This window comes from Diabrotica undecimpunctata, chromosome 1, assembly GCF_040954645.1.
Source record: "Diabrotica undecimpunctata isolate CICGRU chromosome 1, icDiaUnde3, whole genome shotgun sequence".
Lineage (NCBI taxonomy): Eukaryota > Metazoa > Arthropoda > Insecta > Coleoptera > Chrysomelidae > Diabrotica > Diabrotica undecimpunctata.
The window spans coordinates 42,116,351-42,140,602 of record NC_092803.1 but is presented as its reverse complement, the minus strand read 5'-3'; the positions used below and the strand labels follow the sequence as shown (position 1 = coordinate 42,140,602).

Here is a 24,252-nt window from a genome sequence, read left to right as displayed (position 1 = left end):
TTTTGTCAATGAAAAATAAACTCATTGTAAAATAAACGAGCACGCCAGTGTTTTAGTAAATAATATACCTTCAATCAGGTCTTTATGACACCCGATTATATATCAAGTATGCGAGACTGCGGGTTCTATTTATTATACGTCATTGGTTATTGCGTTAAGAATATTTTGCATAGTACCGGTGACTGTCACAGAAGTGGAAATATCCTTTAGTTGTCTTTCTGGCCTAAAAAATGCTATGAGATCTATAATGAAGCAATATCAGTTAACTGGCCTAGCAACTTTGTGTATTGAACATACTTTGATAAAATCATGCGATTTTTCGAAAATTATAGACATCTTTGCCAATCAGAAATCTCGAAAACCACCTCTATTATAAATATTTTCATTATTACAAAATTTATTAAAATTTAATAAATTTTATATTTGAAATGTTAATTATCATTCATGATTGATAATTGTATTTCTATAAAAATTAAACAAGTTTTTTTTGCTCTTCACTTCTTACCGGGGTCCGTTCATTCTTCTCAGCGGCCCTGGCTCTAAGTTACCTCTATATCTATCACATGCCAACAGAATGTGTATGAAGAGAAGAGTGTTTATCATATACTTCCGTTTAGGTTAATTTTGAATCCATTATTAGATTAACATTTATTAACAAACTAGAAACTGGACTAGATCGCTCATTTGAATTTACTTTAAAAAAAAATGCTAAAAAAGCCACAGTTTCACTAACATTACAAGTTTCTGGGGTTTGACCAAAGATTTCTATAGACAAATACAATATTGATTGTAACATTGACCACTTTACATTTAACTGTAAGCTCAGAAAAATATAATTTCTAATATCATTAGAGTCTATGTATCCGTTGTATTGAAAATTTTTTGAACTAGTAAATTTCTATACTCAAAACTAAAATAACTAGGTAAATTAAATGAATAAATTATATTTCTTGTAAAGGACAAATTGATTACGAGCCCTAACAACTAAATGTTCGGACAAACGAAAATTTATTGAAAACGTTCGTCTTCTCGATCTTCCTTTTTGAACCAAAGAACGTGATCAATGATATATTAAACTCTATCATTAATAACAAAATATTAAAATGGCTCGATCTCTATAAACTTTAAATTGCAGCGTTGGCGTCGAAGATTTCATGGACCGTTGATGACTGGTCCTGAGTCATATTCAGTGACGAGTTGAAATTTAATATTTGTGTGGAAGACTTTGGAAAACGGGTTATTAGAAGTAAAAATGAAACATTCCATCAAGATTGCCTCAAAAAAACTGTGAAGTTTCCCAAAGGAATTATGATTTGGGGGTGCGTGTCATCAGCTCGTCTAGGAAGATATGAGATGGTGGAAGGCACAATTAACGCAGCAATTACAGTATCAAGAAATTTTGAAAAATAGTCTTGTACCAAGTACGATTTCTACCCGGACTTGAATTTTATATTCCAGCAGGACGGTGCTGCATGCCATACAGCTAAAAAATAGTTTGGAGACAATAATATTAAAGTGCTCTCATGGCCTTCGAACAGTCCAGACCTTAATTTTATTGAGACATTGTGGCATAAGATGAAACAGAAATTGCGTAATGATCCCCAGAGAACCGTCGCCGATTTGAAAAGTAAATTAGGTGAATTATGGGATAGTTTCTACCTTGACTTGTGTAAATCCTTAGTACGAACAATGCCAGACAGAATTGCCGCGGTCGTAAAGGCCGTGGCGATGTAACCCCATATTACAGTAGTCACTTCTTGAATTGTCCGAACATTTAGTTGTCACGATGTTATGCAACATTTTCGTTTATTTTGCCTCCAACGTTGTAATTCAAAGTTTATAGAGACCGAACCATTTCAATATTTTGTTATTAATGATAGAGTTTAATGTATTGTTGATCTCGTTCTTTGGTTTAATAAGCAAAGTGGTGAAGATGAACGTTTTCAATAAACTTTCGTTTATCTGAACATTTAGTTGTTAGGGGTCGTAATACCGTCATACGACCAAAATTTGGACAAAATCATAACCGACGGAAAAAAGATAATAATGTAGGTTAACGAACTCAACGTTCTTATAATCAAAAAATATATAAAAAACAGCTATAAGAAACGTGGTAATAGTTATCAGTGAACACTAAATGTTATCATTAATAAAAAAAAGTATATTGATTTTTATCTTTTAAACCTGATGTTCTTTTATCAAAATAACATCAGGTTCTTTTGTTATGGTGGGCTTCACCTCTTCTCTTAAATATTCAATATCATTTGACTGGATTTAATCAATCCTCAGCAACACTGGAGCTTAAATGCAAAGCGGCGTCCACTACAGAAGAAAACTAGGGATCGATTTTAAATCATTACTGCCCTAAACTCTAGAAGGTCCTAAGTACTATTAACTATTTTTACACCTCTAGAAATATAATCAGTACGTCACTGGAACTTCAGGTGGAATATTAGTAGCGTCTAGAATTCTACTACTTTTTATTGCAACGCAATTAATTAGTTGAATGACAACAAAATTCTCAAAACAGGTCGAATCGTAATAATTAAATTAGTACCAAATACATTAATTTTTATTATCTTTTAAACACTTAAATGTTAATTTAAATAGAAACACTGGTTATTTTTGTGATGATATTTTGTGATGATATTTGTCTCTATAAATCGACTGGTACGCTGATGAACACGTGTTGATAGTCCATACACCGACCATCAAAAAGCCAATGTAGCGATTTTTCGGCGTAGGTGTGTCATCTGATCATCCAGTCTCTAATTTTCTTGGTTGAATTTTGTGCAGCGTAGGTGACATCATTATACCAGCGCAAGTCTCCTCCCACGAACGGCTCCCGACCAATGTTTAAGACAGCTACTGTAGGTCTAAAGTCTATCCATTTGGTAAGCATTTGTTAACAGAGTCTGTTTTCATATTTCTTCGCTTCGGATAATTTGAATCTGGATCCAAATTCTCCATCTGGATGCTTTTGGAACTGGATTTCAAAAGTCGGTGAAATGTAGCAAGGACCATATTTACTCTCTCAACACGCCAAAAATTTCTCATATACGTCAATCCCATATACCTATCCTCACTCTCCTATTCAGTATTTGTACAATGCTGCCAGTTTGCTTCTAGGCATCTTGATAATTCCATTCCTCTTATAAAAGAAGCCTTAAGAAAGTCTTGATTATTCGAAACCGTTTTGACATTGAATTTTTTTTTTCAATCTTACGATATGACAATAAGACAACTATCAAACAATAAATAATGTTAAGCAATTTTTGTTATAGCGATCGTGATGGCTTTATTCGGAAATGTGAACGATGTGATTTAATGTAACTTGTACTTGTCCTTAAAGTTATCAAAATAATTTAAAGCTATCATTTTTTATGCGTCTGAATGTAGGGCAAAATGTGTGTTTTATTCATTTTCATCTGTTTAATCGCCCATAAAGATTTATTTATGGACATAGATCTGGCGTATTTCGTTCCATTCCTCTCTACTGAGCAATTTGAATCAATCTTGATCCCGAGTTTTGGATCATTCAGCCATCTAAGGTTCAATTTTCTTCGTTGTATGTATGATTACATAGTTTCCAGTATATTGTCTAATTCCATCTTATCTTTCCATCTTTATTTGTGTATGTTTTTTATGTTTGCTAGCTTTAAATGTCATCTTAAGGAAAAGATTGAGAATTGTTTGTAACTTTAGATGGTGTCTACCACTCTTTCCCTAACCATCTCTTGATTGGTAGGTACATAAAGATATTGATAGTATGAGTGTTGCTGCTTATGGTGCTGAGTGATATGAGTTCAATTCCCACTACAAACAGAAAACGAAAAAATATAACAAATGGCTTCCGAATAATTTGTCTATTTTTTTAGTACATTATTCCTCTACTTAATCATCATTCTGGCTTTACAACCCTGGTGGGTCCTCGTCTCAAGAATTTCTCTCTAGTCGTCCCTATCCATCGCCTTCCTCCACTAAACACGTATTCCCATATTTCTCATTTCTTCATCGATGTTATCAAGGAACCTTGTTCTGGGTCTTCCTCTTCTTCTCTGACCAATGAGTCTTTCAAGGAGTGTTTTTCTAGCGTTTCCTCTACGTAAACCGTACTTAAAATATGGGTCTCGTATATCGATGTACACTTGGTGATACACAACACCGATAGTTTTGTGTTTTTATAATTTTGTTAATTGCTCATGTAAAGCGAATGTTGAATGGTTGAATGTTCTGGACAGAAACCAAATTAATGAAAGTTTACTGAATGATATCCTCAGCAGAATTTTCTTAGTTACTCTAATCTAGGAAATTGTGATATCCTAGTTGTATGTTTGCAAATTGTAAGCGACCGCCTTAGTTTTCTTTTGAAGAATGAGTATTCTTTGTGAGAAATGTTTTCTCTCGGTGACCGGTAAAAATAGCCGGCGACAAAAGAGCTGCGATAAGATAGTCACCACAAAAAGAGCCGAAAGACAAAATAGTAATAATCCCTAAATTCTAAGATCAGCTAATACGATTGAATTCTTTATATATGTATTGTAAAACAGAAAAAGTATACTTACCAAAAGAGTGTACTTTGTAATTGTTAATTTAATTTTTTTTAGAATGCTTATTATTTTGTTTTATTGTGCAAATTGATTTAAATACAGTTGTCCCTTGATAATTCGACAGGTATGGGACCAAAGGGGTGTCAGATTACCAAAAGTGTCCGAATTACTGAAAGTGATTATATATTTAGCGTTGTTTTGCTATCAGTAGCATACAATATTCTTAAATTTTATGTGTAAAATTCTACCCAGATTAATATGCAAATGAAACACACATTTCGGCTAACTAAAACATGTTTATTAAAAGGAATATGGAAGCTAATAAAATTAATGTAGATACAGTGTGTAAATAATAACTTATAAACATTATACGTACTAATAACTAAGGTAGATTACTTATGGACGTATGTAAATACATACGTACTGTGCTCACACTTTGAAGAAATCGTTGATTGTCTTTAGCTTTTTCTTGTTTAGAAAGTCTGTCATTGCTTGTTCTTGTATCTCCATTAACATCAAAATTTTTCAAAGTCATATGCTCCCTCCTCGCACCAACGCATCAAAGTGTTTGCAGCCAATATACCATCATCACCGTTGACGGTGGAAGATTTTTCATCGTGTGCTTCCTGGGTTACGTGTTTATCACATTGAAAACACATGAAATGAAGCATCCGGTAAGACTGAGATTTATGTCGCGACAGATTTCAGTACAAGCAGACACGGCGGCGACCTTGACGGGAGGTGCGTCGGACTACCGAGCGTGTCGGATTGTAAAACGTCGGAGTATCAAGGGTGTACTGTATAGAATATGGGAAAATTCGAAGAGATTAACGATAAATTTAATGATGAAATTGAACCGGATCATTCGGACAAAAGAGAAACAAGCCCACCCTCAGTAGCCGAAGTGAAAGCAGCTGTCAAAAAACTAAAATACAATGAATCGCCAATACAATCAGAAGTATTAGTGCAGAACTGATAAAAGAAAAAGAAGAGTCGTGTCGTATATGTCGTTGTATTGCTAAATTTCATGTGTACCTAAGTGTCTGGCGTAATCACAATCACATAGTCTCCTCTGGGTTTCTTTTAAAAAAACAATTTAATTCTCATTTGTTTTATTAAATGATTTTGATTTTGTTCTATTACCCATCACTAGTCCATTGTATTTTAGTAGGCATCCAGTTCTAATGGGCTATACTCCTCAGTTTTTATAGATTTACTAACGATACTACAAATTTGTTTAAACTTAGTACAAACTTTCAAAAAATATATCCTCAGATGTATGCTGACCAAGGTAAAACTTGTTTAAGGTGAGTATCATCATTTTGGTTATGGGTTATACACATTGTCAAACTTGTAGGCATACTTATTAACCGACTACGTATTTCTATTGTTTTTGAACATATTTTACGTATGAAGGCCGTTTTTAAATATGCATATAATAAATATAAATAAGAATGCGTCTTTGTTTGGAGTGTGTATTCCGGGAGAAAAAAGAGTGCGGCGCTGCTACACTGTAACGCTGTACATTTTTTCAAGATGAAGTTTTTTTAAAAACAGTTAGGCGAGAAAGGATTTGTATTTATTGTACTTAATATATATACAAGGTTAGAACACCAAGAAATGAATATATAACAAATACATCTGGCAACGACGCATTGACTAGGCTAATCTTGCTCATAGCTGTGACAAGATCATTGTTTGTATTTTTGTTAATTGTGCTACTATCATACGTGTATTTTTTCTACTGATGTTTAAACATGTATCATACAATATTTTATTAATCTAATATGCCAAATATTTCTTTCGGTATTAATTTTTAATCGCTGTTCTGGTTTAAATTATTATTTATTTCAAAAATATTTCATAAGATGGTTCTCTCAACTGCCCAGCTTAATAATGTCTTAAATGGCATCTCTCTCAACCTTTCAGTTTTAAAAACGATCATAAAACGATGTCTCATGTTTTCGACATGATTGATGTTATTCAGTCGGAGTTCTTTTAAATTTTAAGGTGGACATGGATTTTATTGTTGACATATCCTCGGGGAATAAAATCACATGGAGTCGGTAGAATGCATTGAATCGTTTGTTCCCAAATTTTAGGTCATTAATAATATGTAATAAATTTAAAACTTTTCGGTGTGGTCAAATTTATTTAAAAAAAATATAGACCGACTATAGTTGGCCCATTGATACCAAGACAAGTGTTTTATTTCGAAGAAAATTAAATCTGCACAAGGATTCTTAAATATGTAAAGAATATGTCTCGGGATGGAATAAAAAATGCGAAAAATTCTATTAAGAATACAACGAAAGCTGTAACTAGAGTGAGGAACTAGCTACAGACTAGAAAAACTAGACTTTACTAAATCATATAGAAAAGCATGGTGCTTACTTAGAAAACTTGGTAGAGACTAAGTAGAGATAGTGCAAACACTCCTGACAACGGCGCAGTAGACGAAATCTGGTTTAGTCCCCACTTCCATGCGAAACGCACCGTACTATGCAACGTCGGAGGTAGAACGTTTCTGTTTGGTTAGCATAATTCCACTTACAATAGAACATTTCTGCCTTTACGTGAATTTTGACTCCGCCTTCGCGCAGCTCCATGTTTGCGCCGTGTTTGCACTATCTTTATCAATAGTTCAAAACTGAGTTATCACATCACAAACGGAAAACAAGAACTAAAAATACTGAAGTCAGCATGCCCACCAACATCTGAATACTCTAAAGTTCTAGTTTCTAGTTCTAGAAGTGATCTATTTTGGCACCCTTAAAGTTTAATTTGCACAGCGCGGACTTGCCTAGGACAACTTCGCAGAAATTTGGCTACGCTGACGACTGAACCATTGCAGCATTACAGAAGCAATACTGACCTTGTCATTATGGGAGAATACTTCCGCAGATGGGGGCTACGGCCTAATGCAACGAAAACCGAAGAGTGTTCTTTCCATCCAAGTAATGCATAAGCCAACAAAAAATTGTACGATCACTTTGAAAACAGGGAGTAACTCTTGAGAGAAATTTAAGTTTTAAAGAACGACAGCACAACTAAACACGCGAAGTAATATAATCCAAAAGCTCTGTGGCACCACATGGGGTTCCTCAACCTCCGTACTCAGATTATCCGCTCTCGGACTGGTATACTCGGCAGCTGACTATGCCTCCCCGGTATGGTTCAATAGCAAACACAAGAAGATTGTTGATACCCCATTAAACCAGATAATGCGAATGATCTCCGGTACAATAATTAGACCAACACCGAACTATTGGCTTCCCATTCTGAGTCACATCCCACCGCAGAAACTACAAAGGAGTCATTCTCTTCTCAGAGAATATAGAAAAATCCAGGGTAATCATCAACTACACATACACCATGACAAGCTTGCTATTGGAATGAATAGACTGCACTCTAGATATCCTCCATTGTTAATGGCCACATCCTTACATCAGGAACATTTCAGCCCCACCAACGCCTGGAGAAGACAATGGAAGAGCGACTCACCACAGGAAGTACACCAAAATGGCCTGTATCGATCAGAAACCGCCAGGCTTTGAACTGCCCCGCAGTACATCTACAACGCTGAACAGAATAAGAATAAGCAGCGGTAGATGTGCTGACAGCTTACATAGACGGGGAAAAGTTCTTACTTCTGAGTGTGACTGTGGTGCTCAACGATAAACTGTCCATCACATTGTTGAAGAATGCCCTCGAAGGCGGTTTCCTGGAGTTTTTGATGACTTCCTGATTGCGACCAAAAACGTTTTAAATTATATTGATACATTACGAGTTTGTTTATAGTACTCCATTTAACGTTTTCCATTGTTTTTAATTATGTGTTCTTACGCTAAATACATAAATAAATAAAACCAATAAACTATGTCCTATATAGTCTACTCGGAATTGGGAACAAAAGATTTTACGTCTAAATAAGATATCTATAGCTCTTAACTTGTATTTGACTATTGGAATAAGGTTCATTAATTTCTTTAGTGACATACATCGTAATAACCCGTTCTAAAAGTTCCTCAGGTACAGTTACAGGCTTATCGCTTAACCAATATTTAGAATAAGGATTACTCAAATGTAAAACTATTAGTACGTCGGTCTATTCACCTATTCTTTCGCCTTTCTATATCATCGAAAAACTAGAATAATAGTTTTCTTAAAGAAAAAACTTTAAGCGAAATTTATTAGAAGTCCTTTATTGTACATGCACCTCTTTGGCTTACTGTAGCGCCGTTACTGAAATGAAACATGCTCTCTGTCGGTCCCATTTGAAAGTATAGCATTCAATGCCATATCAAATCTTATATTATTATGTTTAGTTCTTGTTGTTCCTACGCTGTATATGAAGGTTAAATCTTACAGCAAACAATTTTTTATTAGACTTATAGAGGCCGCTATAAGACGCATCTAAAAGGCTAAAACTTTACGCTACGCTACTCTAGGGCTAAGTTTGGGACATTTGTTGTTAATCAGTTACATGTAAGAAGAAGAGAGAAAGACTAGTCACTTTCTCATGTTTATATACCTGATAAAAGACCAATAAAATTAGACTATATAGTAAACAAGTGCATATTTAAAAACGGCTTTTACGTGAGGTACACGAATGAGGACGAGGTACGGGGAATTTGTAATATTTCACTAGACTGTAGTTAATATTAATAATGGTATTTAATGCTGGTGTTTAATCCAAACTCTTTGCGTGTGCCGTTAGTCGGTCAAATCGAACGATTGTTCTCTGCGGCGTGTCACAAGAAAGTATGGGACCATTTCACCAAAGCTCAGAGAAAGAACATAGAAACGTGGAAAAGGCAGTCATTGGTAGGTACCACCTTGGACGGTCAATGTTATTAATTTAACAGTTCGTTTTTTGTCGTGTTCAAATAATCTATTAATACTATATTTATTGAACGGTGTTTGATACAAAAATATAGTTATACAGGTTGCTCAACGTATTTGATAGGCTGCAAAACAGAAATTAACTTTTTAATATACATACTAGATATAGATGATAAGGAGCTGTACCAACTATACTTTTTCACCGAAACAAAAAACGACAACCAAGTTGCACTAAAAACTCTGAAGTGAACTTGCGGAACAACTTGAAAATGAAAACAGTATTTTCAGTATCAAACACAACAAAATAACTTTATTATGGATACTAGGACATGAAGGAATTATTGGTAAAATGATTGCTGATTTGCTAGTCGAAAATCTATAGTCGAGTGACCTGTAAAATGGGCAAACTGAATAAACTCAATTTTGGACAAAATTATAGATGTTTGGTACACAAATGATTGTTCAGATCGTAGAGTGGATAGTTCTATGGGAAAATATGTGCAGTGTTTATAGCTGTTATCAAAAACAGTTATTTTAATAAGCGAGCGGTTTACCCCTAAAAAGACGCTTAGAAAAGGAATATACCAACTAATTTTTTTGCATTTCTGAGTGGGCCGGCAATTGTGGTTAACAAATGACATAAAAAAACCAATTTCACCGAATCTTTTCGGAATCAATTTTTTTAGGCGTATCTCATTCAAATAAACACTTTTTTCTTGGTCATTTTTCGAAAACTTTTTCCTTTTCGAGTTATTTCAAATTTTTTGTTAAAAAATGCCTTAATTAGTGATTTTAGGATTTTTTTTCTAAAAAACTACTAAATGAATTGCAATTCTATAAAAAGCTATAATCTTTAAACCTTCAAGTACAAGTAAGAATATTTTATAAGGATAAATGGTTTCTATCTATCTGAAAACATGGGCCCAAATATTTCGAATATAAATTTCGAGCAGTCAACTTCTAAGTGTGTACAGCGGTTGCGGTGATACAGCCGCGCGGCGCGTAGAAATCTTTGTTTAAATTAAATCTGCACCATATGGAATAGATCTTTCCTCTACATAAAGAGCGAAAACGATAGTGTTTTCAAGGGTGACAAGAAATTATTTGTAGAATATAGTTTGACGTGTGTTAAAATGTCCGGATGCATTGTTTTTGCAGCCTAATTGTCATATCTGGTGTGATTTTTAGCAGTTACTTCATATTGTCCCATTATTTAGTTGTCACTAAATTTTTACATATTTTGATGATCATTATGTCATTTTAATAGATTATTTGGGTTGTCAAACGTCTGAATTTGTTATATATATTTTAATTTGTTCCATTATATAGTTGTTAGGGCTCGTATACATAAGTTATTAATAACTATAAGTTGCTGGCCCACTTGGAAAAATTAAAAAAAAAACACATTTGAATTTTGAAAAATATATAGAATCGAATAAAAAAGGATTAGTGCTTAGTAAACCTTTCGTCTATTAACTGATTTTTTAATAGTATTATGTACTCTGATACTTTTTTGAACAACATGAGACCTAAAAAGGCTTTGTGTCCCTTCCCCACTGCTCTAAGGGTATCATATGAACACTACTTTCCCTAGAAACTAATCTAAACTTACGATAAACGACATAAAAATAAAATACCAATTAATAGAGCACCCTGTATACTATGAACGTCAATAAAATTCAAATTATATGTTTGTGTTGAAAAAAGATTAAAGCTAAAACGTTTGACTTTTGTGTAAAAGTAGTTATTTTATTTTACAAAGCAAAATTATAGATAATCTTTATCTAAATTTTTGGAATATGATCAATGGTCCACTACTGGGTATCAATTTAAATATTTTTCGAGCTTTAATTCTGTATTCTTCGAGAAGCTATTAGGTTCGTCCAGTTATTTTTTCTCGCGTGCATTTTATATTATTCGATCATTTATTTTAGTAGTGTCGAGGAGTTGAATTGCTTTGATATTCAGATGCCTAAGTGGGCGCTCACAACGAGGCGCCGACACTCGCTCCGACCATAGGATCGTATCTATCGCCAGGTAAAATAAATTATTATTATTATTTTAAATGTGAGCGTTCACTGTCAGTGCTATGATCTAGGCGAGGATACGATGCGATGGTCTCCGTTATGAACGTACCCTAAGAAGACTCGTGTTTTCTTGATTGTTTTATCCATTCTCCATAGATGTGTAGATGATATTTATATTACCAGCTTTGGCCCATCCCCACAGTTAATACCATACATACACTCATACTGGTCCTAGTATTTGTTTCTTCTTGTGATTTCTTCTCCTATCTCCTATCTTCCCACTCACTTAGATTTTTCAGCTATAATATTATGCATATCTTTCGTTGTATGATCAATCTAAGTATTCACATCTGATAATAGTGCATAAATATTCCACTTTAATGTTTTATAGAATACGATATAAATAGCAGAACAATTGAGAATATGTTTCGATCATCCAATGCATTTTTTGTATCGAATACCAATGTTTTTCTTTTTTAACGTGGAATTTCGAACGCAGTCTTTAGTCTAAAGTGATGCCCAAGTATCAAGTATTGTATATGATTATCATTTAAAAGGTACAGGAAAAAAAGGAGGAATGTCAGAAATGTTAATTTTTTGTTTTAATAATTCATTAGATAGGTTATATTCTGTACTTCACTGTACATAAATAACACTGGTTAAAATTGGGTTGTGTCATGAGATAACACGAATAATAAAATACCTAACAGGAGAAGAAAGGGGAATGTCAGGATGTTACCGTTTAAGAAGGGGGAATGTCAGTTGTGAATCACGCAGAAACAAGTTAAGATGTTTTTATTGTTACTCATTGTTTTCGTGTGTTGCTTTTAGGTGTAATATTTAAGGTTAGTTTCTTCAAATTACTGATACAAAATGATTTTACTATGCCAAGTGATGAAGAAATAAGTAATATGGATGTAAGTAGTTAGGTAAGAAAAGAAAATAATTTGGCCGCATGACTGATGTAAGTAAAAAACTTAGATTACAAAGCGATTTTCCAGGACCTGATTGTCACTGTAAAAGATTGCAATGTCTTCAAAATATTTCTGAAAGCTTTAGGAACAGTATTTTGAAGTAATTTAATTTAATGTGTTCTGTTGATGAACAAAACTCATATTTATGTGGTCTAATTACCACACAACAAATTCAAAACCGACGTTCACGTCGAATGGAAGAGAACGCTAAATTTAAAGATGCCGTATATAGTTATAGAGTAAGTTTTATAAATGATGAGAATACAATAAAAGAAGTTTAGGTTTGCTTTAAACCTTTTATGGCCATCCATGGTATAACCAAGAAAAAGATGGAGGTCCTTCAAAAGAATTTGGCATGTTTCCAAGAAGAGGAAAGCATTCTTGAAGACCTAGGAAACTCTCCAAAGAACAAAGAGAAGCAGTAACGAACCACGTTAATTCGTTTAAAGGCAGAAAAGGTCATTACAACTTGGCAGAATCTTCCAAAATATACTTACCAGAGGAACTAACCATTAATAAAACGCACAAAATGTATATTGAAAAATATCCAATTTAAAAGTGTCTTACGAAACTTTCAGAACAATTTTCTCAATCGAATTTAATTTGTCATTTGGGTACCCCAGGAAAGACACAGCAGTACATGTGATGAGTTCCAAGTGAAAATAAAGAAAATAAAGTTAAAGAGGGTAACATTATTTCAGGAGATAATGATGGTGCTCTTAGGCTGGAGAATGAAATAAGGCGCTTAGAAAATGAAAATAAACTCCATAAATTACCAACACCTAACATTTCTACAAATGACGTCTACTACAGGCGCCATCTTTCTTTGTATAGTTTTAATGTCCACACTTTATCAACCGGAGCCAGTACATTTTATACTTATCTTGAAACAGTAGGAAAAAAGGTAGTGATGATGTGTGCTCAATATTGCACGATTTCGTATACAATCATCTTTATATAAATGTCTGTCGTATTTCCATGTTCTGTTTTAAGATTTCTCCACAACCTAATGCACAACGAAAAGATTTGATGAAATAAAAATATGTTTTCCTATAAGAGACCATTCCTATCTTGAAACAGATAGGAATATGGGCCTAATTAACCAAAAAGCTAAAGTAGAGCAGCCAAATGAATGGATGGAGATTTTTCGTCAAGCCGGAGTGAAACCTTCTCCTTTTGATGTAATAGAGGTGGATCAGCTGCTATTTAGGAAATGGTCAAACCACCTGAACAAAACTTACACCAAGAAGTGTCCCTTTAAAACTAGACCTCTCCTAGAAGCCAAAGTTGTAAAATTGCACCCTCGTTTTATTTATTACCGAAATTCATATAATGGTCTTTTTGAGTCTGCAATAATCGCAAACCGCCGTCCAATATCAAAGCACTCTAACTTACAAGACAATGAGTTTGAACTACCAGACTATCTTTATGAAGGTATGAAATTAGTAATAAACTAATGTAGTAGAATTGGGAACTAAGTATTCTGTTAATTATTATTATACGGACTAACCAAAATTGTATTATCATTATATTTTTGTTACTTTTCATAAATTAAATTCACTATGCATTAAAACAAGAGCCATTCCCAGCGAAAGTGTATTTCTTAGGTATTTCTTACAATGTGGTGTTCTACCGCTACCCAAATTACATAAAAATTTTTAAACCACATTGTAAACATCCAAAGTATGATTAAAAACAATATCATATAATATAACAAAATATATCATTAATATTAGTCATATAACTTTGAAAATGCTCTCATGAAAAATTAAACAAAAGTGACATTCCTCGTTTTTCCCCTGTCCCTTCATATATTTTAATATATTATTCAATTCTTTAAATTTAAATATATATATAAATATGTCACACGTATATAGTTTGTACATGACTGAATACTTCTAAGAAAAATCATGCCAAGTAGTGGATCAGAAGTTACTTGAAAAGTATGCTTAAATATATTTTTTGTTGATAAAATAACTGTCAAAATGTAAAAAAGTGTGCCAGCACACATTTTTAACTGCTGCACATCTCACAGTCCACGTCTTGTTCTTTGATAGTCCAAGGTTTTTGCATGTCTAGATATTAGTACTTAGAATAATTTTTAGCATTAATATTCACAATCTGCTATATTTCGGTTCACATAAATTCAAAAATATAAAACGATCTTTGACAAATACGAAAAGGTAAGGAAAGGTAAGTTAAACGGTATACAGTCAGTCAGCCTGAAGATGCCATCTCGACCATCTGCACGATTTATAGGCGATCATAAAGGATATGTATAAGATAGCAATCAATAATACGGATGCTATACAAAATTCCTCAATTTAATTGGCTTTTTTCATTAGGTAATTTATCGAACAAGTTACAACATTTTTTTAACATTACTTAATTTAACGCTGTATTACTGTGTAAACTCTAATAATAATATATCTACTAACTGAACTAGTTTTTCTTCGTATTAATCTCTCTATTACAAAAATTGTTCCCTTCCCGACTTTTCCATGCCTTGCTGTCTAATGTTTGTTTTTAAATGATTCACCCATTTTAGTGGTGGTTTTATCACACGTGGTCTCCATTTTATTACTCTGTCCATGTTATGGACCGGTATATCTGTTATTGTAATTTGGGGGTTGTGTTAGTGTTCTTACTAATGATCATTATTTTTGTCTTCTTGCAATTTAGTTTTAGGCCGTATTTTTAACATGTTTCTACAACGTTATTTATCATTCTTTGGACTCCCTGTGCACTATCTGCCAGCAATACAATATCGTCTGCATATATCTAATATTATTTCTAAGTTGACCATTTACTGCAATACCATCTTCGCATTTAGCTAAGGCTTCTCTAAAGATGTTTTTAGAGTATATGTTGAATAATGCTGCTGGTATTAAGCGTGGTGTCAGACAGGGATGTGTTATTTCACCGATGTTGTTTAATGCCTACACTCAACCAGTTTTTGAAATAGCGTTAAATAATCGCCGCGAAGGTGTTAAGATCGGTGGTGAAATTATTAACAACATCAGATACGCCGATGACACCGCAATAATGGCAGAGAGTCTAGAAGATCTTCAAATCCTGTTGAATACTGTAAACAACGAATGTACTGAAAAGGGCTTAACAATCAACGCAAAAAAAAACAAAATGGATGGTGGTCGGAAAAATTAATATCGAAGACTCAGTACTAAGATTAGATAACAAAATCCTGGAAAGGGTGGAACACTTTAGATATCTGGGTAGCTAGATTGACTGCAGGGTTGAAAGTGACGAGGAAATTTCGACCAGAATAGAACTCGCACGGAAAAACTTTATTAACTGGCGTTCTGTATTATGCAGTAGAAGTCTGTCGTTGACCACACGTCTAAGAGTATTGAAGTGCTACGTCTGGTCCACTTTGTTCTATGGATGTGAAACCTGGACAACAAAAATAAAAAATCTTAACAAATTAAAAGTGTTTGAGTTATGGTGTTACCGTCGCATGCTCAGAATCCCGTGGATAGCACACATATCTAACGAACGAGTGCTAGAGACCGTGCACAAAGAGCGAGAATTGATCAACATCATCAAAATGAGAAGGGTCCAATACTTCGGTCATATAATGAGAGGACCTAAATATCGCTTACTCCGGTTAATCATTCAGGGCAAAATCGAAGGAAAACGTTGGGTCGGAAGAAAACAACTGTCCTGCCTGCGTAACATTAGACAATGGGCAAGTCGAACGGTCGAGGAACTGTGTTATCTAGCTGCCGACCGAGAACCATTTCATCAGCTTGTCAATATGGCGATAGCCAACGCTTGAATACAAGCTCGGCACACAAAGAAGAAGAATGCTGCTGGCATTACGCAACTCTGTTGAACTTCTTTTCCGACTTTGAAGATCGCAGATAGATCATTTTCGAATCGCACTGTTGATTTTTGTTAAAGATATAAGTTTGAGATTAGTATTATATCCTTAACTTACCATCGAGTCCTGATGTTTTTAGGATATCGATTAGTTTCCCGTGTGGTTCTTTATCAAATGCCTTCTCCAAACCAATGAAACATGCATACATATCACAGTTGACATCCCTGGCTCTCTATTGGCTGAAACCCAATTGAGTTTCACTTAGTTGTTCTCTAAATTCTAATTTGGTGTATATACGCGAGTGAATAATGGCAAGGAGTACTTACAAAGAAGTAAATGACTCATCAAACTAATTAATCTATGTTCTTCACATTTCCTAGCGTTGGCTTTTTTGGGAAATGGAATGAATTTTGTTGAACATACTTCTTAATTTATCTTCGATTGTAGTCAAGATCTGACGTTCGATGTCTACAACTATGACTGTATTGCGTTATTTTCTGGTGTGCTGTACCTCTTTAATCTTTTGTGCATATCGAAATTGTCATGTTTGCATTGTAGTGTTAAAATCCCCCCCCCCCCCCCCATCCGTCATGCTTGTTTTGCTCTTTTTATTTCCCGTAGTATATTTTTATGCAACTTTTTGTATTCATTGTCATTTCTACCTTTTAATTTCCTGCGCTCTTCCATTATCTGCATTATTTTACATGTCATCGATTCTTGCTTCTTTTCTTTTTTTTCATTTAATATTTTCATGAGAAAGTATGGTAATAGATGTCTTCATATTGTTCCACTTCTCCTCTATACCGGTAGTAGTCTCTTCAGCTATTTTCGAAAAATTCTTATTAAGCTCTGTTTTTACTTTTTCCTGGATGTTGTTTTATTTTAGTAATTTTATATCTATTTTGGGACTCATTTTCTTATGAATTATTTTGAGTCGTATCACTTAACAATTACTTAAGTACATTTATTTAAAAAAAAAATCAATAATTTAATTGTAATAATTCTTAATACTCTTGGAAAACGACCTCATCGATAACTTTTTCGATAAATTGGGCGGCATAAGCTCATTGCAATCTGATCGTTAACACGGATTAAATTCTGACAATCAAATTTCATCTAAGTAAGAAATCAGTTTAGATTTGTATCTTTTAAACTTACTAAAAGAAAACATATCACCCAGAATAATAGTGTCAACGGTATATCTCTTGTGTCAGTTAACACTAGAATAAGAAAACAGCTTTAAAACACTGGACTAAGTATTCTTAAAATATAATAAAGGAAATAATAGCAGCAAAAGTATCTAGTGGATGTAGAGGAAAAAATTTATCTACCATCAAAAACACACATGGAAAATAAGAACATAATCGGACACGTAATAAGAGGACGAGAGAATAACACCTTATGTTCTTCTTCGTGTCCCTCGTCCTTTGTGCTATCATCATTGCCCATTTTACTTTGTCTGCAGCAGTTCTGAAGAGTTCTATTGTTGTTTTTCCACTCCACTGTTTTTAATGTTTCAATCAGGATGTGCGTCGTCTCTCTGCTCCTATTTTTTCTTCCACTTTCCCTTGTATAACTAATCACATCAATTCACATTTTTCATTTCTTAGATTGTGACCAAAGTAGCTCATTTTTCTTTCCTTCATAGTGTTGAGCATTTCTTTTTCTTTTTTCGTCTTTCTTAATGTTTCCGTATTTGTTACTTGTTCTGTCCATGATATTTTCCATATTCTTCGATAACACCACATCTCAAAGCTTTTTTTTATTGTATAATGGCTTTGACATAGCGAATTAGCCACACATCTCAAAGCTGGCAAGTCTTTTTCAGTTGCATCCGTAATTGTCCAGGCTTCAACTCCATATAAAAGGGTAGAGAGTACGTAGCATCTCAATACTCCAGTTCTAATTTCTATTCCCAGTTTTCCATTGCATAATACTGCTTTCATCTTATTGAAAGCGCTTCTAGCTATCTTAATGCGTCGTTTTATTTCAAGGCTGCGGTCCCAGTGTTCATTTAGCTCACATCCCAAGTAATTGTATCTGAGTACTTTCTCTAAAGGGTTTCCTATAACGTAGATCTTTTCGTCCTCAATTTTGTTCTTACTGACAACCATACTGCGTAGTGCGATCAACCAAAATGTACACCTCATCATCTGCATATCTGAGATTTTTTACTACTGTTCCCTTTGGTTATTGGATATACAGGAAAATAAGCAAAACAAGTAGGTACCCTGTTTGTGATACTGACCACGCTAGGCAAAAGACAGTTGTTTTGAGTAGTAACGACCTCTATAACATGAACCTATATGTCTATAATTAGTTGTTAAGGCCAAATACGTTATATTTTCACTCTTTTCGTCTATCACCAAAAGGACAAGCATCTGAAACCCAATTTGAGAGTAAGAAACTTGACATATTCAAAATGGCGTTTTTTTTTTTCAAAAACATTCAAAATTGCAAAATGTTTCTATCTGTATTTGTTGCTAAGAAAGTTGCAAAATAATTCAGAAATTTTTGTTTTTTTTTATAAATATTAATAACTTTTTTTAAAAATGAACTTATAACCTTCACATCTCATGAAATATTGGCACTTGCGGTGCTTAAAATATGATCAAAATTTCAAAGCGATCGGTCAAATAATTTAAAAGTTATTTTATTTGCTTATCCCAAATTAAATTGTTTTGCAACAATATAAATCAGAAAATAATAAAGTTACAGTAATTATATGTGTAGTTTATGAAAGAAAATTTATTCTATCATTATTATTAAAAAAAAAATACGAAAAACAATTTTGAATATTGCAAAATCATTTTACAAAAACATGTACAAGGAAAATTATTTTTCCATATTTGAAAAGCTAGTATTTTTTCAGAAAAAAAAAAGAAAAATTGTCTTAGAACAATTTGGGGCGAAATTAATCGTCCTTTTTTTAATAATGCACAGCAGTTTTGTTTATAACAAATAAGAGATCTAATTAGCGTCATTTGAAAGAACGTATTTTAAAGATTTAATGCGTCAATTACAAAAATATTGCGTTTCAATGGAATCGTCTTTTCGGTTTTGAAATTCTGCCGGCTACACGGCCGGCTTTGAAACTCGCGTGAGAGATTGAAGGGGAAAGAGCTGTGAACTGTACGAAAGTACGTCTCCTGTTTCAATCTAAAAAGTGTAAATTTAAAATAATAATGCAACACGTAGAGAGGGGATCAGAATTTGACTTATTGAAATCAACACGCACCGACTTAACGCGTTCGGTTAACATTGTACTCATCAATTTCCATAGCAACCCACTAATACATCAGTCACTTAAGTTAGCAACTGCATTACAAATGGATACCACATCCGTCAAAGCAGCTCAAGCAGAAGCATTATTGAGAGAAGGCCTGAACCAGAGAGCCGTGGCAAATTGACTAAATTTAAGCCAATCTGCTATGTCTCGAGTGTATCGTCGATACCAAGATACTGATGATTATATCCGCCGACAAGGAGGATACCGTAAACAAATAACAACGGAGACAGATGATGGATTTCTTGTATTGAAATCGCTGAGAAATCATTTTCGACATTTGACGATCTCGATCTCAAAGAAGCGCTTAGAAAAGTCCGAGGTATGGTTACCAGCGTTTGAACGGTCAGAAGGAGACTTAAGGCACCCAAGATCTGACACCAAAAAGGGCAGCTACGTGTCCCAAAATAACTGGAGCCCAGAAGCAAAGGTGATTAGAATTTGCTCACGAACATCTGGATTGGGACGACTATCAATGGAGTCGGGTATTATTCTCCGACGAAAGTAGGATCTGCCTAGATGGCAACGACAAGAGGCGTCGAGTCTGTAGAAGTCCAGGAGAGCGATTTGCTCAATGTTGTATACGAGAAATTGTGTCATATGGAGGGGGTTCTTGTATGTTTTGGGTAGGCATTTCCATGGATGGGAAAACCTCTTTGTTTTCGTGCCTGGTGGAGGAGGTTTAACGGCGAATCGTTACATCAGAGACATTCTGGAGGAACTTGTGGTTCCATACGCTGGATTTATTGGTGATGCCTTTATTTTAATACACGATGCCATACCACACGAGTCATTACCACCTATCTGACTGAGATCGGTATGCCTAGATTAAATTGGTCTGCGTTGAGTCCGGTCATAAATCCAATAGAGCATGTTTAGGATGAGCTTAAACGAAGGGACCGAAACAGAAATCATGCACCAAGGAGCATAATGGAATTGAGAGCTACGCTTAATGATGAATGGGAAGCAATGCCTCAAGCATATATTAGAAAAGTCATCCGATCCATGCGAAATCGATTGAAAAGTGTAATTAGGAGTAGGGGTGGCAATATCAAATACTGAAAAATATAGAAATTCATTTTGTAATTGATGATTTCTCTGTTCATAACGTCTTTCTTGCGTTAGTTCCAATGATGAATGTTTAGGAAACTCTGTTCGTATTGCATATTGTTTTTATAATACGTCTACCAAATAATGAAATAGCAGTTATTGTATGTTCAATAACAAAGTTATTGTTTGCACATTACATCTTTTTATTTTCATACTTCTTACATTGAAACAGAAGGTCGTTCAAGGTGCATCGTAAATAATTTATTTATAGATTTTATGAAAATGATAGATGATTTCTAAAAATAATATTGGTTTATGTATTGCTTTGGAAGTAAAAAATCTCAAGTAAACCAGGTTGTATTTCTTGCTAAACATGTTATTAGGTGAATGAAAAACTGAAGCTAAAAAATCATTTTCAGACAATTTTTTAATATATTGTTTTTTTTTATTATTTAGAATTTTTTTATTTTATTAGAAAACAATATGGTATAAGGAAATAAATCGTTTGCCTTTCAATGGTATCTTCTACAAAGCTTCAAAATGTGGTCGTCAAAATCGGCCTGATTAATGTTTTAAATGTTAAAATTAATCGTTCTCAAAATACAAACATTAGTGATTCACTAATGTTTGTATTTTGTTAAAATTAAGTGATAAAACTACTACTTTATTATTGTTTGTATAAATTTTTTCCAGTTCATTTGAGAGTATTTTTGTAACCTAGTTTTTTTTGGGATTTTTTTATTTTCAAAGCAATACATAAACCAATACTATTTTTTATAAATAATTGAATAGGATAATTTTGTTTTTCATAAAAAATTATTATAAATAACTTATATTAAAGAAGTAGATAATAATTATAAATATTTATGTTCTACAATAAAAATTACCTCAAATATTACTAAAAACAAAATAAAAAATTGAAAAAAAATTGTTTCAACAAATTAGGTTGTTTATTTAACAATTTATTTATTTAAATAATGCATATTCGTTAACTACGCCAAAGTATATACCAATTAAAAAAAGAAACGTCGAATTCCATAAACAAGAACCAGACATACAGTTAACAGCTTCTTCCCCATCCATCGCTCACACGAATTTCCAAGATTTTGAGGACCACATTTTAAAGCTTTGTGGACTATTCCGTTGAAAATCAATATTTGTCGAATTTGGTATATTAAAACTTTATAGTATGTTGTTTCAAATGACGCAAATTAGATCTCTTAATTTTGTTATAAACAAAGCTGCTGCGATTTTTCTCAGGGCAACTTTTTGTTTTAAGATTTGTGAAGAAAAAATGCAAGTTTCCAAGTATGAAAAGCTTCCAAATAATTTTCCTGCAAACAATGGTTAAAAAGTTGTTTATAAGAAAAAAATCGACATGTTTTTGCAAAATGATTTTGCAATAATTAATTTTTTTTTCAAAAAATTTAATTTTAAATAAAAAAATAAATTAACTTTAAAACCATTTGGACAATTGCTTTGAAATTTTGATTATTGTTTAAGCACCACAAGTTCCAACATTTCATTTAATATTAATTTATGAAGCTTCTAAGTTCATTTTTAAAAAAGTTATTACCATTTGTAAAAAACAGAAATTTCTGACTTATTTTGCAACTTTCTAAACAACAAATAATAGATAAAAACATTTTAAAAACGCCATTTTGAAGGTTTTTATATGATTTATTAAGATTCTTACTCTCAAATTTGTTTCAAATGCTTTTATTTTTGCTGATAGACGAAAAAAGGAAAAATTTCCCGTTTTTTGACCTTAATTTGTTAATAACTAGTTAAGTCCAAAAAATCTACTGCAGGAAAAATATAGGATCTTGTTATAGAGGTCCAAACTATTCAAAATAACTGTCGTTTGCCTGGTGAGGTCACTATTACGAGAAAAATCTTATTTGCCTGGACTATTAAAAATTGAAGACTCTATATCGCCAGGAAAAAGGAAATAATTATACCAATGATACGATAGAATGAATATGTAGAAGAATACCCTGAAATATTTAGACAGAAATAGGGGGAAGTAGTGTTAGATATACCGATGACATATTAGTACATTAAGTACTTTGTCTAGTAATAATCGGTTTTGACGATCAGTTCAAGTTTTACCAAAAATAATCGACAAGAACTTCGTTGTTTAAAAACAAAACAAAATTCAACTGCAGCTCAGTGTGTAATAATTATTGTAAAATGTAGTTTGGTCACTATAGGGCCACGCATAAACCCCGATCTGATTCCGTTTCGTATTTGCAGGAAATAAAAGATATTCAACTAGAAGAGGGTCCCAGAGAGAAAGACGATGATGAAATGGATGTATCAGATGATGATGAACCTATCAAGAAGAAACAAAAGACTGATGTATCCAGTGACAACATATATAGGGAGGAGAATGATAGTTTGAAGTGTCAGATTGAAGCATATAAAAACGAGGTGAATATTTTTTTTAATTGCTATTAAAATTTTCCACGTATATCAAATTTAACAATATTATCCTGCTTTATTGTTTTTTAACTATCTGTTTTATTTGTTTTAGAGTCTTTAAACATTTGTCACTAACTGATGAATTTGATTAGGGCAACATCCTGGTTTCGGTGATATACATTAGCTTGGATTTTGTCTTATTTTATCTTATTACAATTCTTACACTTTAGAACATTTTTTATTAGAGCTAATAATTTAATGGTTTGTATGATTTGAGACTAATTTAGCTTAAGTATTTCTTCTATATTTCAGGTCGAAGTAATCAAATCTGACCACAAAAAAACTATGGAGGAAAAAGACAAACAGTTTAAAATGTTACAGCAAACTTTACAAGGAATGCAGCAACAATTAATCGATGCCAAAAAGAAACAGAGTGAAGAAGAGGCCCGGGTTAAAGAGCTCCAGTTGAAGCTGAAAGTCGAGAAGGGTAGACAGTTGAACGACAAAGATGTCGTGGTCATTGACAGTAGCGACAATGAGCAGTGTGACTCTGGAAGCGTAGAGGAGAGTCCTTTGGAAAGCTTGCATGGTTTTTCCGAAAACGACGTTCGATTGGTGGGAATAATCTCGACATTTCTCAACGTTCATCCATTCGGAGCGGGTCTAGATTATATATGGTCATACGTCAGTAAAATCGAAGCGAATCTCAGGCCTGCGGAGATCGAGAATCTCATGTGCAGATTTCCTTCAATCTTCAAACAGGAATTGGTAGGAATCGGCGCCAATATTGAGAGGAGGTGGATGTTTATAGCTTTTAATTCAGAATCTGGTGATAAGAGTTATTGATGTTATATGGTTTTAAGGCACAGTATGTGTTAGTTGATTATTATTAAATTATTTTCACTGTTTCAAACGGTTACTTTTTTTTTCTATACTTTCCTGGTTAAATATGATCATTACAAACAGTAGAAAAAAATGCATATACTGAACTATGTATGTGCCACAGGGCGAGACATAATAAAAAACGTAGAATAGGTCGTGACTCAATGCGAAAAAGTGATCTACAAGAACATAACTTTATTTTTCCCACTTCAAACTCCCATCTAACTCTAGTTGAGGTTCTCGGCCCAGTAACGGGTCACCTCGATTACTGCATCGCTTACCAATACCATAGATCGTCGAGTGTACAGGTTAAGGTACACCTAGCGCAGTGATGGCGAACCTATGAGACGCGTGTCAGTGCTGACACGCGAGT

General features: G+C 33.5%; 1 protein-coding gene across 3 annotated transcripts in view; it reads left to right on the top strand.

The window, feature by feature from the left end:
- LOC140448621 (ecto-NOX disulfide-thiol exchanger 2) overlaps positions 1–23,910 on the top strand; it is a 31,341-nt gene extending 7,431 nt beyond the window's left edge. For all 3 annotated transcript variants that reach the window (XM_072541728.1, XM_072541735.1, XM_072541721.1), the window contains 3 exons: positions 9,271–9,377; positions 22,830–23,006; positions 23,310–23,910. In XM_072541728.1, the coding sequence (XP_072397829.1) occupies positions 9,271–9,377; positions 22,830–23,006; positions 23,310–23,843 (818 nt within the window). In that variant the 3' untranslated portion in view covers positions 23,844–23,910. The remainder of the gene's footprint in view (positions 1–9,270; positions 9,378–22,829; positions 23,007–23,309) is intronic.
- Positions 23,911–24,252: the final 342 nt, after the last annotated feature.